This window comes from Aquarana catesbeiana, linkage group LG08 (genome assembly GCF_042186555.1).
Source record: "Aquarana catesbeiana isolate 2022-GZ linkage group LG08, ASM4218655v1, whole genome shotgun sequence".
Lineage (NCBI taxonomy): Eukaryota > Metazoa > Chordata > Amphibia > Anura > Ranidae > Aquarana > Aquarana catesbeiana.
The window spans coordinates 303,963,121-303,983,877 of NC_133331.1; the positions used below are offsets into that span (position 1 = coordinate 303,963,121).

At 46.1% G+C, this 20,757-nt stretch overlaps 1 protein-coding gene across 1 annotated transcript in view; it reads left to right on the forward strand.

The window, feature by feature from the left end:
- LOC141106880 (uncharacterized) overlaps positions 1-20,757 on the forward strand; it is a 57,829-nt gene that overhangs the window by 25,392 nt on the left and 11,680 nt on the right. The window contains exon 18 of the mRNA XM_073597809.1: positions 3,838-5,373. Within this exon, the coding sequence (XP_073453910.1) occupies positions 3,838-5,373 (1,536 nt within the window). The remainder of the gene's footprint in view (positions 1-3,837; positions 5,374-20,757) is intronic.

Below are 20,757 nucleotides of genomic sequence, written 5' to 3' on the forward strand. Positions count from 1 at the left end.
GCTGACTGCCTGCTCCTCCGTCTGACAATTCTTAACCACTTCCAGCCCAAGCCAATTCTGGCACTCCACTCCTACATATAAAAATCATAATTTTGTTGCTATAAAATTACTCAGAACCCTCAAACATAAAATATATAGATGTATGTATGTATGTATGTATGTATGTATGTGTTTCATGAATTAAGTAAAAACAAAACACTAAAGTTAGCCCAATTTTTTTGTATAATGTGAAAGATGATGTTACGCCGAGTAAATAGATACCTAACATGTCGTGCTTTAAAATTGCCCACACTCGTGGAACAGCACCAAACTTCCGTACTTAAAAATCTCCGTAGACTATGCTTTAATTTTTTTTACAGGTTACCAGTTTAGAGTTACAGAGGAGGTCTAGTACTAGAATTATTGCTCTCGCTCTAACGATCGCGACAATACCTCACATGTGTGGCTTGCATGTTGTTTACTAATGCGGGTGCAATGTACGTATGAGTTTGTTTCTGCGTGCGAGCACGCGGGGATGGGGAACATTACATTTTTATTTTTTTCTTATTTATTTTACTTTTTATTTTTTATGTTTACACTGTCCCTTTATTTTTTGTATCACTTTTATTCCTGTTACAAGGAATGTAAACATCCCTTGTAGTATAAATAAGCATGACAGGTCCTCTTTATTGAGAGATCTGGGGTCAAAAAGACCTCACATCTCTCATTTACCCTTCAAAGCAGAAGAAACAAAAAATGTTTTATTTTTTTTTAAAAAGATCATGTCTTTATCCACTTCAATACCGGGCATTTTCACCCCCTTCCTGCCTAGACCAATTTTTAGTTTTCGGCGCTGTCGCACTTTGAATGACAATTGTGCAGTCGTGCGACATTGTACCCAAACAAAATTGATGTCCTTTTCCCCCACAAATAGAGCTTTCTTTTGGTGGTATTTGCTCATCTCTGCGGTTTTTATTTTTTGCGCTATAAACAAAAGAGCGACAATTTTGAAAAAAAACACAATATTTTTTACTTTTTGCTATAATAAATATTGCAATTTTTTTTTTAAAAAACATTTTTTCCTCAGTTTAGGCCGATATGTATTCTTCTACATATTTTTGGTAAAAAAAATCGCAATAAGCGTATATTGATCGGTTTGCGCAAAAGTTATAGCGTCCACAAAATACGGGATAGATTTATGGCTTTTTTTTAAAAAAATCGTTTTTTACTAGAAATAGCGGCGATCTGCCAATTTTTTTTTTTGTGACTGTGACATTGCGACAGACATATCGGACACTTTTGGCACATTTGTGGGACCATTCACATTTATACAGTGATCTGTGCTATAAAATTGCACTGATTACTGTATAAATGTGACAGGCAGGGAAGGGGTTAACACTAGGGGGTGATCGAGGGGTTAATTATGTTTCCTAGGGAGCGATTCTAACTGTAGGGGGAGGGGACTCACAGGGGGAGGAGACCGATCGGTGTTCCTCTGTACTGGGAACACAGATCGGTCTCCTCTCACCTGACAGGACGTGGATCTGTGTGTTTACACACACAGATCCTCGGTCCTGCTGTGTTCACGGGCAATCAAGGGTGCCTGGCGGACCTCGCGGGCGCTGGGCACATGCACCGGATCCCAAGCAACGCGGCGGGCGCGTGTGTCCCCTAGATGGCCAGAAAGCCCAGGACGTCATATGACACCCACCCAGGATGGGAGATCCCTCCTGCGGGCGCCATATTACTATGGGCGGGTAATGAATTGGTTAAGCCCCAGAACCAGAAGTGATGTCGGAGTTCGCTCCGGTCCTCCAAGGGCATAGAGCTGAGTGGGGGCTGTCTGAGTATGGAAAAAAAATGATACCAGGTTATGGCAGCTAGCTGTTGCCATAACCCCGGTATTTAACATCAAAATCATGATTTACATTCCTATATCTAGTAATTTGACCATCTCTGCTCTAGGTCCATCTCCATTCTTCAGTATGTTGTCACACTTCCAAGAATTGAGGTGGAGGAAGGTCCATCTCCATTCTTTAGTAACAATGCCACCAATGCACAAACAATACTACAGTGTGATTTGGGTGTACTGTATCCTTTTATCTCACAAAAGTAAGTACACCCCTCACATTTTTGTAAGTATTTTTCTATCTTTTCATGTGACAACACTGAAGAAATGACACTTGTCTACAATGTAAAGTAGTGAGTGTACAGCTTGTATAACAGTGTAAATTTGCTGTCCCCTCAAAATAACTCAACACACAGCCAATAATGTCTAAACCGCTGGCAACAAAAGTGAGTACACCCCTAAGTGAAAATGTCCAAATTGGGCCCAAAGTGTGAATATTTTGTGTGACCACCATTATTTTCCAGCACTGCCTTAACCCTCTTAAGCATGGAGTTCACCAGAGCTTCACAGGTTGCCACTGGAGTCCTCTTCCACTCCTCCATGACGACATCACAGAGCTGGTTGATGTTAGAGACCTTGCGCTCCTCCACCTTCCATTTCAGGATGCCCCATAGATGATCAATAGGGTTTAGGTCTGGAGACATGCTTGGCCAGTCCATCACCTTTACCCTCAGCTTCTTTAGCAAGGCAGTGGTTGTCTTGGAGGTGTGTTTGGGGTCGTTATCATGTTGGAATACTGCCCTGCGGTCCAGTCTCTGAAGGGAGGAGATCATGCTCTGCTTCAGTATGTCACAGTACATGTTGGCATTCATGGTTCCCTCAATGATCTGTAGCTCCCCAGTGCCGGCAGCCTTCATGCAGCCCCAGACCACGACACTCCCACCACCATGCTTGACTGTAGGCAAGACACACTTGTCTTTGTCCTCCTCACCTGGTTGCCCCCACACACGCTTGTCACCATCTGAATAAGTTTATCTTGGTCTCATCAGACCACAGGACATGGTTCCAGTAATCCATGTCCTTAGTCTGATTGACTTCAGCAAACTGTTTGTGGGCTTTCTTGTGCATCATCTTTAGAAGAGGCTTCCTTCTGGGACGACAGTCATGCAGACCAATTTGTTGCAGTGTGCGGCGTATGGTCTGAGCACTGACAGGCTGACCCCCCCCACCCCCTCAACCTCTGCAGCAATGCTGGCAGCACTCATTCATCTATTTCCCAAAGACAACCTCTGGATATGACGCTGAGCACGTGACCTCAACTTCTTTGGTGGACCATGACGAGGCCTGTTCTGAGTGGAACCTGTCCTGTTATACCGCTGTATGGTCTTGGCCATCGTGCTGCAGCTCAGTTTCAGGGTCTTGGCAATCTTCTTATAGCCTAGGCCATCTTTATGTAGAGCAACAATTCTTTTTTTCAGATCCTCAGAGAGTTCTTTGCCATGAGGTGCCATGTTGAACGTCCAGTGACCAGTATGAGAGAGTGAGAGCGATAACACCAAATTTAACACACCTGCTCCCCATTCACACCTGAGACCTTGTAACACTAAAGAGTCACATGACACCGGGGAGGGAAAATGGCTAATTGAGCCCAATTTGGACATTTTCACTTAGGGGTGTACTCACTTTTGTTGCCAGCGGTTTAGACATTAATGGCTGTGTGTTGAGTTATTTTGAGGGGACAACAAATTTACACTGTTATACAAGCTGTACACTCACTACTTTACATTGTAGACAAAGTGTCATTTCATCAGTGTTGTCACATGAAAAGATAGAAGAAAAGATTTACAGAAATGTGAGGGGTGTACTTACTTTTGGGAGATACTGTACGTAAACATTTTTCTGCTTTGATTGCACCCAGTTCCATGCCGGAGCTCTGGGAAACTGTTGAATGCTCTACCAACATAATGTATGAGACTTCTAACACTTATTCCAAACTTGGTTTCCAACAGATGGACTCTATCTATGGAAGTCTACTGAGGGACATCTTATTGTATCTCAGGGTTTTATTGCAGAAGATAATGGAATTGTACGATATTTTGCCAGAGTAAATCCCCCAAATTGTGAGAAACCTCCACAGAAATCGAATGTTGATACTCAGGATGTCCGTCGAAGATCTCACGGTGAGCCTACACCAACAGATCCAGGAGTGGACCCGTTATCCTGCTCCGAGTGCGGGACATGCTTCATTTACAGAAGACACCTTCTTCGACACCAGAAACTTCACGCGGGCGAACGTCATTCATGTTCAGAGTGCGGAAAATGTTTTACTGAGCAAAAGCTGCTCCTCAGGCACCAGAAAATTCATACAGGGGAGCGTCCTTTTTCATGTTCAGAGTGCGGAAAATGTTTCATTCTGAAAAACGCACTGGTTAGACACCAGAGAGTTCACACGGGGGAGCGTCCTTATTCGTGTCCAGAGTGCGGGAAAGCTTTCACTGAAAAAAGAGACCTTCTTAAGCACCAGAAAATTCACACGGGCGAGAGTCCCCATTTATGTTCAGAGTGCGGGAAATGTTTCATTCAAAAATCAGACCTCCTTCGACACCAGAAACTTCACACGGGCGATTGCCCTTTTTCATGTACAGAGTGCGGAAAATGTTTTACTGAGCAAAAACTGCTCCACCGGCACCAGAAAATTCATACAGGGGAGCGTCCTTTTTCATGTTCAGAGTGTGGAAAATGTTTCGTTATGAAAAACGCACTGGTCAGACACCAGAGAATTCACACAGGTGTGCGTCCTTATTCGTGTCCAGAGTGCGGGAAATCTTTCATTGAAAAAAAAGACCTTCTTAAACACCAGAGAATTCACACGGGCGAGAGTCCTCATTTGTGTTCAGAGTGCGGGAAACGTTTCATTCAGAAATCAGACCTTCTTAAACACCAGAGAATTCACACGGGCGAGAGTTCTCATTTATGTTCAGAGTGCGGGAAATGTTTCATTCAAAAATCAGACCTCCTTCGACACCAGAAGCTTCACACGGGCGATCGCCCTTATTCATGTTCAGAGTGCGGAAAATGTTTTACTGAGAAAAAAGTGCTCCTCACGCACCAGAAAATTCATACAGGGGAGCGTCCTTTTTCATGTTCCGAGTGCGGAAAATCTTTCATTCTGAAAAATTCACTAGATAGGCACCAGAGAATTCACACGGGGGAGCGCCCTTATTCGTGTCCAGAGTGCGGGAAATCTTTCATTGAGAAAAATAAACTTGTTATACACCAGAGAACTCACAGTGGGGAGCGTCCGTTCTCGTGTTCAGAGTGCGGGAAATCTTTCATTCAAAAAAGAGACCTTCTTAAACACCAGAGAAATCACACGGGGGAGCGTCCTTATCCATGTCCAGAGTGCGAGAAATGTTTCCGTCACAAGAAATCACTTGTTTCGCACCAGAGAATTCACACTGGTGAACAGCCTTTTTCCTGTTCAGAGTGTGGGAAGTGTTTTGCTGAGAAAAAAACACTTCTCTCACACCAGAGAAAACAAAGCGGTGAGTGTCCCTTCTCATGTTTAAAATGAGGGAAGTGTCACACGGAGAAGACAAAACTTCTTGCACACCAGAAAAAATCACACGGGTGAAAGTCCCTATTTATGTTCAGAGTGCGGGAAACATTTCATTCAGAAATCAGACCTTCTTAAACAGCAGAGAATTCACACGGGCGAGCGCCCTTTCTTATGTTCAGAGTGCGGGAAATGTTTCATTCGCAAGCAAGCACTTACTACGCACCAGGAAGTTCACACCGGTGAGCATCCTTTTTCATGTTCAGAGTGCGGGAAATGTTTCACTGAGGAAAGAGATCTTGTGACACACCGGAGGAGTCCTACCACCGGGGGTCAGATTTCCTCCTAGTGAGAAAATCTTACTATAACCACATGAAGATACACAGTATCCCCCAAAAGTAAGTACGCTGCAATGCATATTAAAGCAAAAGAGAAGGCCTTCAAAAAATACAAGGTTGAGGGATCATCGTCAGCATTCAGACTTTATAAAGAATGCAACAAGAAATGTAAGGGTGCAGTAAGGACGGCTAAGATAGAACGTGAAAGACACATAGCGGAGGAGAGCAAAAAAATCCCAAGAAATTCTTTAAGTATGTAAACAGTAAAAAAGGGAGGACAGACCATATTGGCCCCATAAAGAATGAGGAAGGACATCTGGTTACAAAGGATGGGGAGATGGCAAAGGTATTGAATTTATTCTTCTCCTCAGTCTTCACGAGAGAATCGGGGGGCTTCAGTAACCAAAACTGCAGTGTTTATCCTCATGGCACAACACATGAAGCACCTCCATGGTTAACAGAGGACAGAATTAAAATTAGACTTGGGAAACTTAACATTATTAATCACCGGGACCAGATGGCTTGCACTCAAGGGTACTTAGGGAACTCAGTCAAGTAATTGCCAGACCATTTTCCCTAATGGAAAGTTAGGGAAAGTCTACAGTCTATGGACTGGAATGGTACCAGCTGATTGGAGAAAAGCCAATGTATCACCAATTTTTAAAAAGGGCCCAAAATACATCCCTGGGAATTACAGACCAGTTATCCTAACATCAATAGTATGTAAACTCTTGGAGGGGATGATAAGGGACTATATACAAAATTTTAGTAATAAGAACGGTATCATTAGCAGTAATCAGCATGGATTCATGAAGAATCGTTCTTGCCAAACCAATCTATTAACCTTCTATGAGGAGGTGAGTTGCCATCTAGATAAAGGAAGGCCCGTAGTCGTGGTGTATCTGGATTTTGCAAAAGCATTTGACACAGTTCCCCATAAACGTTTACTGTACAAAATGAGGTCCGTTGGCATGGACCATAGGGTGAGTACATGGATTGAAAACTGGCTACAAGGGCGAGTTCAGTGGGTGGTGATGAATTGGGAGTACTCAGAATGGTCAGAGGTGGGTAGTGGGGTTCCCCAGGGTTCTGTGCTGGGACCAATCCTGTTCAATTTGTGGCAACTCACCTCCTCATAGAAGGTTAATAGATTGGTCTGGCAAGAACGATTCTTCATGAATCCATGCTGATTACTGCTAATGAGACCGTTTTCATTACTAAAATCTTGTTTATAGTCCCTTATAATCCCCTCCAAGAGCTTACATACTATTGATGTTAGGCTAACTGGTCTGTAATTCCCAGGGATGTATTTTGGGCCCTTTTTAAATATTGGTGCTACATTGGCTTTTCTCAAATCAGCTGGTACCATTCCAGTCAGTAGACTGTCAGTAAAAATTAGGAACAATGGTCTGGCAATTACTTTACTGAGTTCCCCAAGTATCCTCAGGTACAAGCCATCTGGTCCCGGTGATTTATTAATGTTGAGTTTCCCAAGTCTAATTTTAATTCTGTCCTCTGTTAACCATGGAGGTGCTTCCTGTGATGTGTCATGAGGATAAACACTGCAGTTTTGGTTACTGAAGCCCCCTGAATCCCTCGTGAAGACTGAGAAGAAGAATAAATTCAATACCTTCGCCATCTCCCCATCCTTTGTAACCAGATGTCCTTCCTCATTCTTTATCGGGCCAATATGGTCTGTCTTCCCTTTTTTACTGTTTACATACTTAAAGAATTTCTTGGGATTTATTTTGCTCTCCTCCGCTATGTGTCTTTCATGTTCTATCTTAGCTGCCCTAATTGCACCCTTACATTTCTTGTTGCATTCTTTATAATGTCTGAATGCTGATGATGATCCCTCAACCTTGTATTTTTGAAGGCCTTCTCTTTTGCTTTTATATACATTTTTATATTTGGAGTTAAGCCATCCCGGACTTTTGCTTGCTCTTTTAGATTTATTACCCAATGGGATACATTGGCTAATGCCCTAATTTAATATGCTCTTAAAGCAAACCCATCTCTCCTCCATATTCTTTGTTCCTAATATTTTATCCCAATTTATTTGTAGTTTAGGGAAGTTGGCTCTTTTGAAATTCAGTGTCTTTGTATTTCCCTTTATGTTTCCTATTTATGTGATTTATACTGAAGCCAATTGACCTGTGATCGCTGTTACCTAAATTGCCCCGTATTTCCACATCTGTGATCAGGTCTGTATTGTTGGTAATCAGTAGATCCAGTAACGCTTTATTTCTAGTTGGTGCGTCTACCATCTGACCCATAAAATTGTCCTGCAAGACATTAAGGAACTGGCGAGCCTTAGATGAATGTGTGGTTCCCTCCGCCCAGTCTATGTCTGGATAATTAAAATCCCCCATTATGATAACACTTCCCATCCTTGCTGCTAATCCAAATTGTGATAGGAGGTCCATCTCCCCCTCCTCCCTCAGGTTAGGGGGCCTATAGCATACTCCCAGTATTATTTTCCCCTTAGCTTCATCCCTTTGGAGCTCCACCCATAAGGATTCCACCTCCTCCCTAGCTCCCTCATCTCTCACATTCACTTGTACATTATTCTTGATATACAGGCATACCCCTCCCCCCTTTTTACCCTCTCTATCCTTGCGGTATAGGGTATACCCTTGAATGGTTGCCAGCCAATCATGAGAGCTGTTGAACCAGGTCTCTGAAAAAATAATGGTGGCCACACATAATATGGACACTTTGGGTCCAATTTGGACATATTCACTTAGGGGTGTACTCACTTTTGTTGCCAGCGGTTTTGGCTGTGTATTGAGTTATTTTGAGGGGACAGCAAATTTACACTGTTATACAAGCTGTACACTCACTACTTTACATTGTAGACAAGTGTCATTTCTTCAGTGTTGTCACATCAAAAGATTTATTTACAAAATGTGAGGGGTGTACTTACTTTTGTGAGATACTGTATTTAAAAACTGTATGGAGGCTTTTAAAGTGTATATTTGAAAAAAATATATATATATATATTTATTCAGTATATTTCTCCAGTGCATGCACATTTCTTCATGTTTTCACTCATTAACCACTTCAGCCCCGGAAGGTTTTACCCCCATTCCTGACCAGGCCATTTTTTGCAATACGGCAGTACGTTATTTTAACTGACAATTGCGCAGTTGTGAGACGTTGTACCCAAATAAAATTGATGTCATTTTTTTTTCCCACAAATAAAGCTTTCTTTTGGTTGTATTTGATCACCTCTGTGTTTTTTATTTTTTGCGCTATAAACAAAATTAAAAAAGTCTGACAATTTTGAAAAAAAAAACAATATTTTTTTACATTCTGCTATAAAACACATCCAATAAAAAAAAATTAAAAAATCGAATTTATTCATCAATTTAGGCTAATATGTATTCTGTTACATATTTTTGGTAAAAAAAAATCCAATAAGTGTATATTGATTGGTTTGCATCTACAAATTATGGAAAATATTTATGGATTTTTTTATTTATTTTTTTTACTAGTAATTTCGGCGATCAGCATCTTATAGCAAGGCTGCAATATTGCGGTGGACAAATCAGACACTCACTGACACTGTTTTGGAAACCAGTGACACTAAGCAGTGCTAAAAATATGCACTGTCACTGTACTAATGACACTGGCTGGGTAGGAGTTAACATCTGGGGCAATCAAAGGGTTAAAATGGAAGTAAAGCTGGTTTGTCAACAAATGGCTGACATGACATGCACATGAGAGTCACATTTATTGCATTCGTGGCTCAGCGAACATTTCCGACCCCCGATCCATGCCGCGGTAAATGTGACTCCCGCGCGCATGCGAGGCTCAGCAAACATTTCCGGCCCCCAATCCACGGGCGTCGTGTTATCGTGGCCTGGCCTATCACAAAGCCAAAGGCACGGGACCCAGAAGGAAGACCAGGCGAAGATGGAATCGCCGGGGGACAGCTGGATCGGTCCCAGTGTTGCGCTGAAGGACACCGTGGGACAGGTAAGTCATACTAGCACATTATGCCATAACCTACCCGGGGGGGCTTAAAACAAAACTTCTATAGCGGGCTTTACTTCCATTATAACTGTGTGCCTAGCTTGTATTTGTGTACTGTGGGGGGAGGTGCTTTTACTAGGGGGAAGACATGGTTCCCCGTCTCTGCTTTGCAGGAAACACAGGATCCGTGCCTTCCCTGCTGACGGAACGGTGACCTGCCTTGTTTACATAGGCAGCCTGCCATTCTGCCTCTTCCTACCCGGAAGTGCAGGATCACAAATGTGCAGGGGGGGCTCTGATGGGGGACATAAGTGTGCAGGGGGAGCTCTGGTGAGGACATATGTGTAAAGGGGGCCTGATGGGGGCACAAGTGTGGAGGGGGACTCTGATGAGGGACAAAAGTGTAGGGGGGACTCTGATGGGGATACAAGTGTGAGGGGGACACATGTATGAGGGGGGCTCTGATGGGGGACACAAGTATAAGGGGGACTCTGATGGGGACACAAGTGTGCAGGGGGAGCTCTAAAGAGGACATATGTGTGCAAGGAGGGGGTCTGATGGGGGCACAAGTGTGGAGGGGGGACTCTGATGGGGGACACAAGTGTGCAGGGGGGCTCTGGTTAGGACACAAGTGTGCAGGGGGGGGTCTGGTGAGGACATAAGTGTGCAGGGGGGCCCTGATGGGGACACAAATGTGGGGGGACTCTGAGGATATAAGTGTGCAGGGGGGCTCTGGTGAGGACATAAGTGTGCAAGGGGGCCCTGATGGGGACACAAGTGTGGGGGGGGGGGCTCTGGTGAGGACATAAGTGTGCAGAGGGGGCTCTGGTGAGGACATAAGTGTGCAGGGGGGCCCTGATGGGGACACAAGTGTGGGGGGACTCTGAGGATACAAGTGTGCAGGGGGGGTCTGGTGAGGACATAAGTGTGCAGTAGGGCTCTGGTGAGGACATAAGTGTGCAGGGGGGTCTGGTGAGGACATAAGTGTGCAGGGGGGTCTGGTGAGGACATAAGTGTGCAGGGGGGTCTGGTGAGGACATAAGTGTGCAGGGGGGTCTGGTGAGGACATAAGTGTGCAGGGGGGCCCTGATGGGGACACAAGTGTGGGGGGACTCTGAGGATACAAGTGCGCAGGGGGGCTCTGGTGAGGACATAAGTGTGCAGGGGGCCCTGATGACGACACAAGTGTGGGGGGACTCTGAGGACATAAGTGTGCAGGGAGGCTCTGGTGAGGACATAAGTGTGCAGGGAGGCTCTGGTGAGGACGTAAGTGTGCAGGGAGACTCTGGTGTGGACATAAATGTGCAGGGGGGCTCTGGTGAGGACATAAGTAAGTGTGCAGGGGGGTCTGTGAAGACATAAGTGTGCAGGGGGGCTCTGGTGAGGACGTAAGTGTGCAGGGGGGCTCTGGTGAGGACGTAAGTGTGCAGGGGGGCTCTGGTGAGGACATAAGTAAGTGTGCAGGGGGGTCTGGTGAGGACATAAGTGTGCAGGGAGGCTCTGGTGAGGACATAAGTAAGTGTGCAGGGGGGTCTGGTGAGGACATAAGTGTGCAGGGAGGCTCTGGTGAGGACATAAGTAAGTGTGCAGGGGGCTCTGGTGAGGACATAAGTGTGCAGGGGGGCTCTGGTGAGGACGTAAGTGTGCAGGGAGGCTCTGGTGAGGACATAAGTGTGCAGGGGGGGTCTGGAGAGACCTGTAGTCCCACAGAGGTGATCTCATTTAGCCACATACTGTGTATAGTGGAGCTTCAGAGTCTGCTCTCTTTGTACTGCAAAGTTAATGCTGAGTTGCATCACTCATTAACCACTTGCTTACCGGGCACTTAAACCCCCCTCGTATCCAGACCAATTTTCAGCTTTCGGCGCTGACGCACTTTGAATGACAATTGCGCGGTCATACAACACTGTACCCAAATGAAATTTTTATCATTTTTTCACCACAAATAGAGCTTTCTTTTGGTGGTATTTGATCACCTCTGCGGTTTTTACTTTTTATTAAAAAAATTTTAAAAACTGATTTTTTTTAAAAAAAAAAGTTTATTTTTTTATATTTTGTTTTAAAAAATTTTAAACGGGTAATTTTTCTCCTTCATTGATGTACGCTGATGAGGCGGCAGTGATGGGCACTGATAGGCGGCAGTGATGGGCACTGATGGGTGGCAGTGATGGGCACTGATGGGTGGCAGTGATGGGCAGCACTGGCAGGTGGCACTGATTGGCACTACAGGTGGGCATTGATAGGTGGCACTTGTGGGCACTGATAGGTGGCACTTGTGGGCACTGTTAGGTGGCACTGTGGGCACTGTTAGGTGGCACTGTGGGCACTGTTAGGTGGCACTGTGGGCACTGTTAGGTGGCACTGTGGGCACTATTAGGTGGCACTTTTATTGGGTACTGATGAGGCAGAAGTGCCTCTTCCACTTGGGGACCGATGTCCCTCACATCCGATCCGGTGATCGGCTTTTTTTTCTACTCGCGCTGTCAGCGTGAGTAAAAAAAAAAAAACGATTACCGATCTTTTGTTTACATCATGTGATCAGCTGTCATTGGCTGACAGCTGATCACATGGTAAGGGGCCGGGACCGGCCCCTTACACAGATCGGTGATCAGCCGAGTCTCAGTGACTCGGTGATCACAACGCGCCCGGCGCGCGCCCTGCAGGGCGCGCGCAGGGAGCGTGCACAGGGGAGGACGTCATATGACGTCCTCCCGGGAATGTAGGTCCGCGCTGTAGCCGTCATTCGGCTATAGCGCGGATACCAGGTGGTTAAGGAAGAAGTTCTATAGGTGTCCTATATGTGCAGGCAATCAGTTACCAGCATGCCATTTCTGCTATAATGTGCTACCTACTTGTTTCTTACCTGGATTTACAAATACTGCAGTCTAATATAAAATAAGCTAGCTGAAGAGGAAGAAGACAAGAGACTTTTATCAACTTCTGCAGAAACATCATAGTCTGTTTTACAAGGTGAACAGTGTATTGCAACCTAGGGGGAGCCCTTGAGTACATTGTATAGATACCGTATTTATCGGCATATAACACGCACTTTTTTCCCCTGAAAATCAGGGGAAAATCGTGGGTGCGTGTTATAGGCCGATCCCCCCCCAATTGTGTGTGATCGGAGCGATCGCGGCGATCGCCGCCGACATACACAGCCGTGTGGAAATTCAAATACGGCGCCGAGACTGCAGGGACTCGGCGGAGCGGAGCTACACATAGCCGAGAGTCCTCGGGTTTTCTCGGCGCCGCTTACAGTCCCGCCCATAGGGCGGAACTGGGCGGGACTGTAAGCGACGCCGAGAAAACCCGAGGACTCTCGGCTATGTGTATCAGCGCTCCGCCGAGTCCCTGCAGTGTCGGCGCCATATTTAAATTTACACAGGGCTGTGTATGACGGCAGGGATCGCGGCGATCCCACAAAGCTGCACGGGGGGGCAAGGCTGCACGGGGGGGCAAGGCTGCACTGGGGCAAGGCTGCATGGGGGCAAAGCTGCATGGGGGCAAAGCTGCACTGGGGCAAGGCTGCACTGGAGAAAAGCTGCACTGACATTGCTGCACTGACAAGGCTGCACTGGGGCAAAGCTGCACTGACAAGGCTGCAATGGACACTGGGGCAAGGCTGCACTGACAATTCTGCACTGGGGCAAGGCTGCACTGACAAGGCTGCACTGACACTGACAAGGCTGCAGATGGACACCGATAACGCTGCATTGATGGGCATTTTAATGTAAGTTTTTCTTCCTTAAACTTTACTCCTAAAAGTTTTTTTCCTTAAAATTCCCTCCTTAACTTGGGTGTGTGTTATACGCCGATAAATACGGTATATGTATTGTATTGCACTGTTTATTGTCTTTGATATTACTCTGCCAATTTAGCGTGTGTGTGCTCTGAGGTGAGAGTGGGAAGGTGCTCAATATAAGTGCTTTATCATATTGGGCATTAGTCCCACTTCTTGCCTGTCTGCATATACTCCTCAGGTGATCATTGAGTTCTTTGTTTATATAGACTTGATTGTTACTATTTTCATCCTTCATATCACTGAGTCCATTGTACTATATATATACATTGCAGTAAAATACTCAAGTGATTAAGTATTTTGGTGTATGATTTTCATTGAGAGCATTACACTACAACATGGAACCCGATGTGTCAGAGGTAAGAAAGGATATGAAGAGTCGGGGTAGCCAGTGGGGTATAGAGTCAATCAGCAGCCCTTACGGGGGTACCACTGCATATATATATATGTGATCCTGCACACAGTAGCCGCCCTGCAGCAGTAAAACCGCTACACTGCAGTCGCGAAGTGGTTAAAATGCTGCGAATACAGAAAAATACCGGTTCATCTGCCAGACACCCAGCAAGCTTAAAACTTCCAATAGTGAGCTTTTTCTTTTTTTTCTTTTTTAAGCCCATGGTGCCAAAAAAAAAAATGCACACATATGGTCCTCCAAAATAGAAGGACCTTGCCCTGATCCCCCAGGGCATTAGGCTCCAGACAGGGACTGGGGTACTTTCACATGGTCCATCTGGCCGAAGCCAGACGGACCCCGTTCTCTGGAAAGTCTGCCAAAACAGACCCACCCAAGTACTAGGTGGGGCTCCCACGAAGGGAGACCCCAATGAGAGAGGACAAACTAAGCCAGAAGGCCATGTCCACCCCCTCCTAAGACTTTCAGGGTAGGCCCGAGGACCTACACCCTACTCATCAAACGTGAAACAAAGTGTACATACCCAACAACCAAAAAAATATATATATACATAAAAGGGAAGTGGAGAAAGTGCAATATTGTGCCATTGTGTGGTACAATAGCCGGCCTTCCGGCCAGAAATGAGAATTCCTCTGGTCCCAGCCAAAAGGCCCGGCCCAAGAGGCAGGTGCAAAAAAACTGTGATGGTGCAGTGACCTTGGTGCCGTAACACAAAGTGACCCTCACTCACAGTGGGATTTTGGCCACATACACCACAGGCTTTTTTCATGACCCGGCCTTCCGCCAGACCCAGTGCCTCTCCATCCTCACCAGGCATACCCTCTCACCTTCCTTGAGGGAGCCTAACGCCGGCCTCCAAGTTTGTTAGGACGCTCCAGACTCGGCTCGCCCCAATACTAACCTTCTAGGTACCATTACACCAGAGGATTTGCATAGCCGCCCTCCTAGTCGGGGCAGTAGCACAGCGCCTCCTATTGGCAACTGATAAGAACAGATACTACACTTGGCAGAGAAGTGATAGTGAGCTGCCAACCTTCCTTCTGCTGGACTGAAATCCAATACAGTGTTGGCCCTGCCCAATCCTCCCCTGCTGGACTCCAGAACACCTTCTTTCTTTCTTACAGAAGAGAGTGGGATGGATTCTGTATTCCAAATCAAAAGTGAATAGTCTAGGGCCGGGGTCTCCAAAGTACGGCCCGCTAGGACGTTTTTTGTCCGGCCCGCAGTTACAATCATCAGACTCACTGCGGGGACGGACTCTGCTCGAGTTGCGGGGAAGCAGCACAGGATGTGCTTCACAGCGGTAATGAACACACTGATCTATGGGGGGTATTAGAAGGCGGTGATGAGGAAAGGAGGGGGCTCTGATAGGGACACAAGTGTAGGGGGACTCTGATGAGGGACACAAGTGTGGGGGGGACTCTGATGAGGGACACAAGTGTGCAGGGGGGCTCTGGTGAGGACATAAGTGTGCAGGGGGGCCCTGATGAGGGACACAAGGCCTCATGTACATTTAATTTTTGGCCCTGGTGCATGAGAATCTGGCATTTAGGTGTGGGCGGAGGATACAGGTGCACCATCCAGCCCCGCTCATAGCAGCCTTTTTTTAAAGTCTTTTCTATTTCATGATTGAGGATTCGTTTATAAATACCTTTTTTTCGGCCTGCGAATATCTGTAAAATATATGATGTGGCCCTCAAAGTAAAAAGTTTGGGGACCCCTGGTCCAGGGTGACAATGCTTCTCCTCCATAGATACAATAATACAGTGAGTGAATGATAGTTATAAGTCTAACGGGATTAAATTATAATACCATGGTCCTTTAAAAAAAAGTGCTGCCTTGGTCCCATATTTCACACAGACTGAAACATAGAACCAAACTGTTGTTATACATGAAAAAAAATGACAATATCTGGGGAAGACAATCACAACATGTATATGAATCCAGTGAATATATAGAGAAGATGGTCTTTAATGAAGAAAAGAAGAGGAGAACGGTCATAGAATGCCGTATGGATGTGGATGAGAGCTGTCGGAGAATGTAGTGTGGATGGTGGAGGAGAGATGTCAGAGAATGTAGTGTGGATGGTGGGAGGAGATCTGTCAGAAAATGTAGTGTGGATGGTGGAGGAGAGCTGTCGGAGAATGTAGTGTGGATGGTGGAGGAGAGCTGTCGGAGAATGTAGTGTGGATGGTGGGAGGAGATCTGTCGGAGAATGTAGTGTGGATGGTGGAGGAGAGCTGTCTGAGAATGTAGTGTGGATGGTGGAGGAGAGCTGTCGGAGAATGTAATGTGGATGGTGGGAGGAGAGCTGTTGGAGAATGTAGTGTGGATGGTGGGAGGAGAACTGTTGGAGAATGTAATGAGGATGGTGGAGGAGAGCTGTCGGAGAATGTAGTGTAGATGGTGGAGGAGAGCTGTCAGAGAATGTAGTGTGAATGGTGGAGGAGAGCTGTCGGAGAATGTAGTGTAGATGGTGGAGGAGAGCTGTCGGAGAATGTAGTGTGGATGGTGGAGGAGAGCTGTCAGAGAATGTAGTGTGGATGGTGGAGGAGAGCTGTCGGAGAATGTAGTGTGGATGGTGGAGAAGAGCTGTCAGAGAATGTAGTGTGGATGGTGGAGGAGAGCTGTCGGAGAATGTAGTGTGGATGGTGGAGGAGAGCTGTCAGAGAATGTAGTGTGGATGGTGGAGGAGAGCTGTCGGAGAATGTAGTGTGGATGGTGGAGGAGAGCTGTCGGAGAATGTAGTGTGGATGGTGGAGGAGATCTGTCGGAGAATGTAGTATGGATGGTGGAGGAGAGCTGTCGGAGAATGTAGTGTACGTGGTGGAGGAGAGCTGTCCGAGAATGTAATGTGGATGGTGGGAGGAGAGCTGTCGGAGAATGTAGTGTGGATGGTGGAGGAGATCTGTCGGAGAATGTAGTGTGGATGGTGGGAGGAGATCTGTCAGAGAATGTAGTGTAGATGGTGGAGGAGAGCTGTTGGAGAATGTAGTGTGGATGGTGGGAGGAGAGCTGTCGGAGAATGTAATGAGGATAGTGGAGGAGAGCTGTCGGAGAATGTAGTGTGGATGGTGAAGGAGAGCTGTCGGAGAATGTAGTGTAGATGGTGGAGGAGAGCTGTTGGAGAATGTAGTGTGGATGGTGGGAGGAGAGCTGTTGGAGAATGTAGTGTGGATGGTGGGGGGAGAAATGTCTGAGAATGTAATGAGGATGGTGGAGGAGAGCTGTTGGAGAATGTAGTGTGGATGGTGGGAGGAGAGCTGTCAGAGAATGTAGTGTGGATGGTGGAGGAGAGCTGTCAGAGAATGTAGTGTGAATGGTGGAGGAGAGCTGTCTGAGAATGTAGTGTGGATGGTGGAGGAGAGCTGTCGGAGAATGTAATGTGGATGGTGGGAGGAGAGCTGTTGGAGAATGTAGTGTGGATGGTGGGAGGAGAACTGTTGGAGAATGTAATGAGGATGGTGGAGGAGAGCTGTCGGAGAATGTAGTGTAGATGGTGGAGGAGAGCTGTCAGAGAATGTAGTGTGAATGGTGGAGGAGAGCTGTCGGAGAATGTAGTGTAGATGGTGGAGGAGAGCTGTCGGAGAATGTAGTGTGGATGGTGGAGGAGAGCTGTCAGAGAATGTAGTGTGGATGGTGGAGGAGAGCTGTCGGAGAATGTAGTGTGGATGGTGGAGAAGAGCTGTCAGAGAATGTAGTGTGGATGGTGGAGGAGAGCTGTCGGAGAATGTAGTGTGGATGGTGGAGGAGAGCTGTCGGAGAATGTAGTGTACGTGGTGGAGGAGAGCTGTCCGAGAATGTAATGTGGATGGTGGGAGGAGAGCTGTCGGAGAATGTAGTGTGGATGGTGGAGGAGATCTGTCGGAGAATGTAGTGTGGATGGTGGGAGGAGATCTGTCAGAGAATGTAGTGTAGATGGTGGAGGAGAGCTGTTGGAGAATGTAGTGTGGATGGTGGGAGGAGAGCTGTCGGAGAATGTAATGAGGATAGTGGAGGAGAGCTGTCGGAGAATGTAGTGTGGATGGTGGAGGAGAGCTGTCGGAGAATGTAGTGTAGATGGTGGAGGAGAGCTGTTGGAGAATGTAGTGTGGATGGTGGGAGGAGAGCTGTTGGAGAATGTAGTGTGGATGGTGGGAGGAGAGCTGTCAGAGAATGTAGTGTGGATGGTGGAGGAGAGCTGTCTGAGAATGTAGTGTGGATGGTGGAGGAGAGCTGTCGGAGAATGTAATGTGGATGGTGGGAGGAGAGCTGTTGGAGAATGTAGTGTGGATGGTGGGAGGAGAACTGTTGGAGAATGTAATGAGGATGGTGGAGGAGAGCTGTCGGAGAATGTAGTGTAGATGGTGGAGGAGAGCTGTCAGAGAATGTAGTGTGAATGGTGGAGGAGAGCTGTCGGAGAATGTAGTGTAGATGGTGGAGGAGAGCTGTCGGAGAATGTAGTGTGGATGGTGGAGGAGAGCTGTCAGAGAATGTAGTGTGGATGGTGGAGGAGAGCTGTCGGAGAATGTAGTGTGGATGGTGGAGGAGAGCTGTCGGAGAATGTAGTGTAGATGGTGGAGGAGAGCTGTTGGAGAATGTAGTGTGGATGGTGGGAGGAGAGCTGTTGGAGAATGTAGTGTGGATGGTGGGGGGAGAAATGTCTGAGAATGTAATGAGGATGGTGGAGGAGAGCTGTTGGAGAATGTAGTGTGGATGGTGGGAGGAGAGCTGTCAGAGAATGTAGTGTGGATGGTGGAGGAGAGCTGTCAGAGAATGTAGTGTGAATGGTGGAGGAGAGCTGTCTGAGAATGTAGTGTGGATGGTGGAGGAGAGCTGTCGGAGAATGTAATGTGGATGGTGGGAGGAGAGCTGTTGGAGAATGTAGTGTGGATGGTGGGAGGAGAACTGTTGGAGAATGTAATGAGGATGGTGGAGGAGAGCTGTCGGAGAATGTAGTGTAGATGGTGGAGGAGAGCTGTCAGAGAATGTAGTGTGAATGGTGGAGGAGAGCTGTCGGAGAATGTAGTGTAGATGGTGGAGGAGAGCTGTCGGAGAATGTAGTGTGGATGGTGGAGGAGAGCTGTCAGAGAATGTAGTGTGGATGGTGGAGGAGAGCTGTCGGAGAATGTAGTGTGGATGGTGGAGGAGAGCTGTCGGAGAATGTAGTGTAGATGGTGGAGGAGAGCTGTTGGAGAATGTAGTGTGGATGGTGGGGGGAGAAATGTCTGAGAATGTAATGAGGATGGTGGAGGAGAGCTGTTGGAGAATGTAGTGTGGATGGTGGGAGGAGAGCTGTCAGTCCTGTGGTGGTGTGGGGCCAATTTCTTCTTCATTCTGGATATTTGCAGTGGCGAGCACCCACGCTGGTCTGTATTTAAATGTTTTTCTGAGCGGATACACACCCTCTTTGAGTGGTTCAGGTTGCAGGATTGCTATTTCCAATGCGCTTTTGATCTTTTATAATTCAGAGATCAAAATGATCTGGTAAGGAGTTTCTGTACTATCTTGGTGTGACACAATAAAACTAACACCCATGTGCATTGTGTTTTGGGAACTTTACATTCTTGAGAACAAGTGTGGTTTCATCTTACCCGGATATTTTCTTCACATTTAAAAAGATATACACTTTTTTTTTCCTATGTTGACATTTTTCTTACCAGGCAATAAAATATTTTTTTTTTCATTGCTTATGCTTTTACAAAGGAAATGTTTGAAACGCTACAGTACACTTTTCTATTAACCTACAAATCCAGAGAACAAGGCCAATAAGAAAGCCAATAACTTTTGCAAAGTGTGTACTTTTTTTTTTCCTTGGTTGACTTTTAACTTGCGCAAGAACACGGAAGAATGTTTTCAAAGTGTTCAGAAACAACGGAGGCGGCAGTCTTTATATTCACCCCAAGATGGCGATCTCACCAGTTGTAAGTGGCACACATAAACAGGAAATGAGGTAGCGTACAGACAGGAAGTAGTATTAAAGGCAGGAAGTGAGGTAAAGAATAAAAACAATAGTTTACGGTGAAGTAGCAGGAAGTAGAGAGGAGACCTTGCTGGAACTGAGGAGGTAATAAGATATTATTTTATATTAACGTCCAATTGAAACCCCTTCCCAACCTCTCCCCATTGTGTCGGTCCTCTTCCTCCATATTTGTGATGCCTTTAACCATTGATTGTGTCCGTCCTTTTCCTCTATATACACGTGATGTATTTTTATCTCCGGCAAATGCTGCTAAACACTTGTTTATGATATACAACTACTGTACATCAAACTCAAACGCCCTCTATGAATACAGAAATACAACAAACTCAAACCCTCTATTGAGATTTCCCTCTGGGAAAATATACTGGTAGGACATCCAGATCACGTTATTAAAATATCCTAAACAGGTTCCCCGACCCTCCTTCAAACTCCCTTGACCACCACGACTCTGCTCTTTCATGGTAGTCCACCTACCTATCTAAGCACTCTTTGGGTGTCACATACAACTCTATCTCCTTCCCTCCTCTTCCTTTTTCCGTAGAAGTCCTCAAAGGCCTTCAGGTGATCCCTGAAAGCTCATCTCTTCAGGAAAGCTCTTATTATTATTATTATTATTATACAGGATTTATATGGCGCTAACAGTTTACACAGCGCTTTACAATTTAAAGGGTAGACAGTACAGTTACAATACAATAAAATACAAAACGGTAAGAGAGCCCTGCTCAAAAGAGCCTACAATCTAATAGGGTGGAGCAAGTGGTACAAATGGTTGTAACAGTGGGGGATGAACTGATGGAAGTGGTAAAAGATTAGTCGGAGGAGTAATAGACTTCCCTGAAGAGATGAGTTTTCAGGAATCGGCTGGACGCAGCCAAGGTAGACGA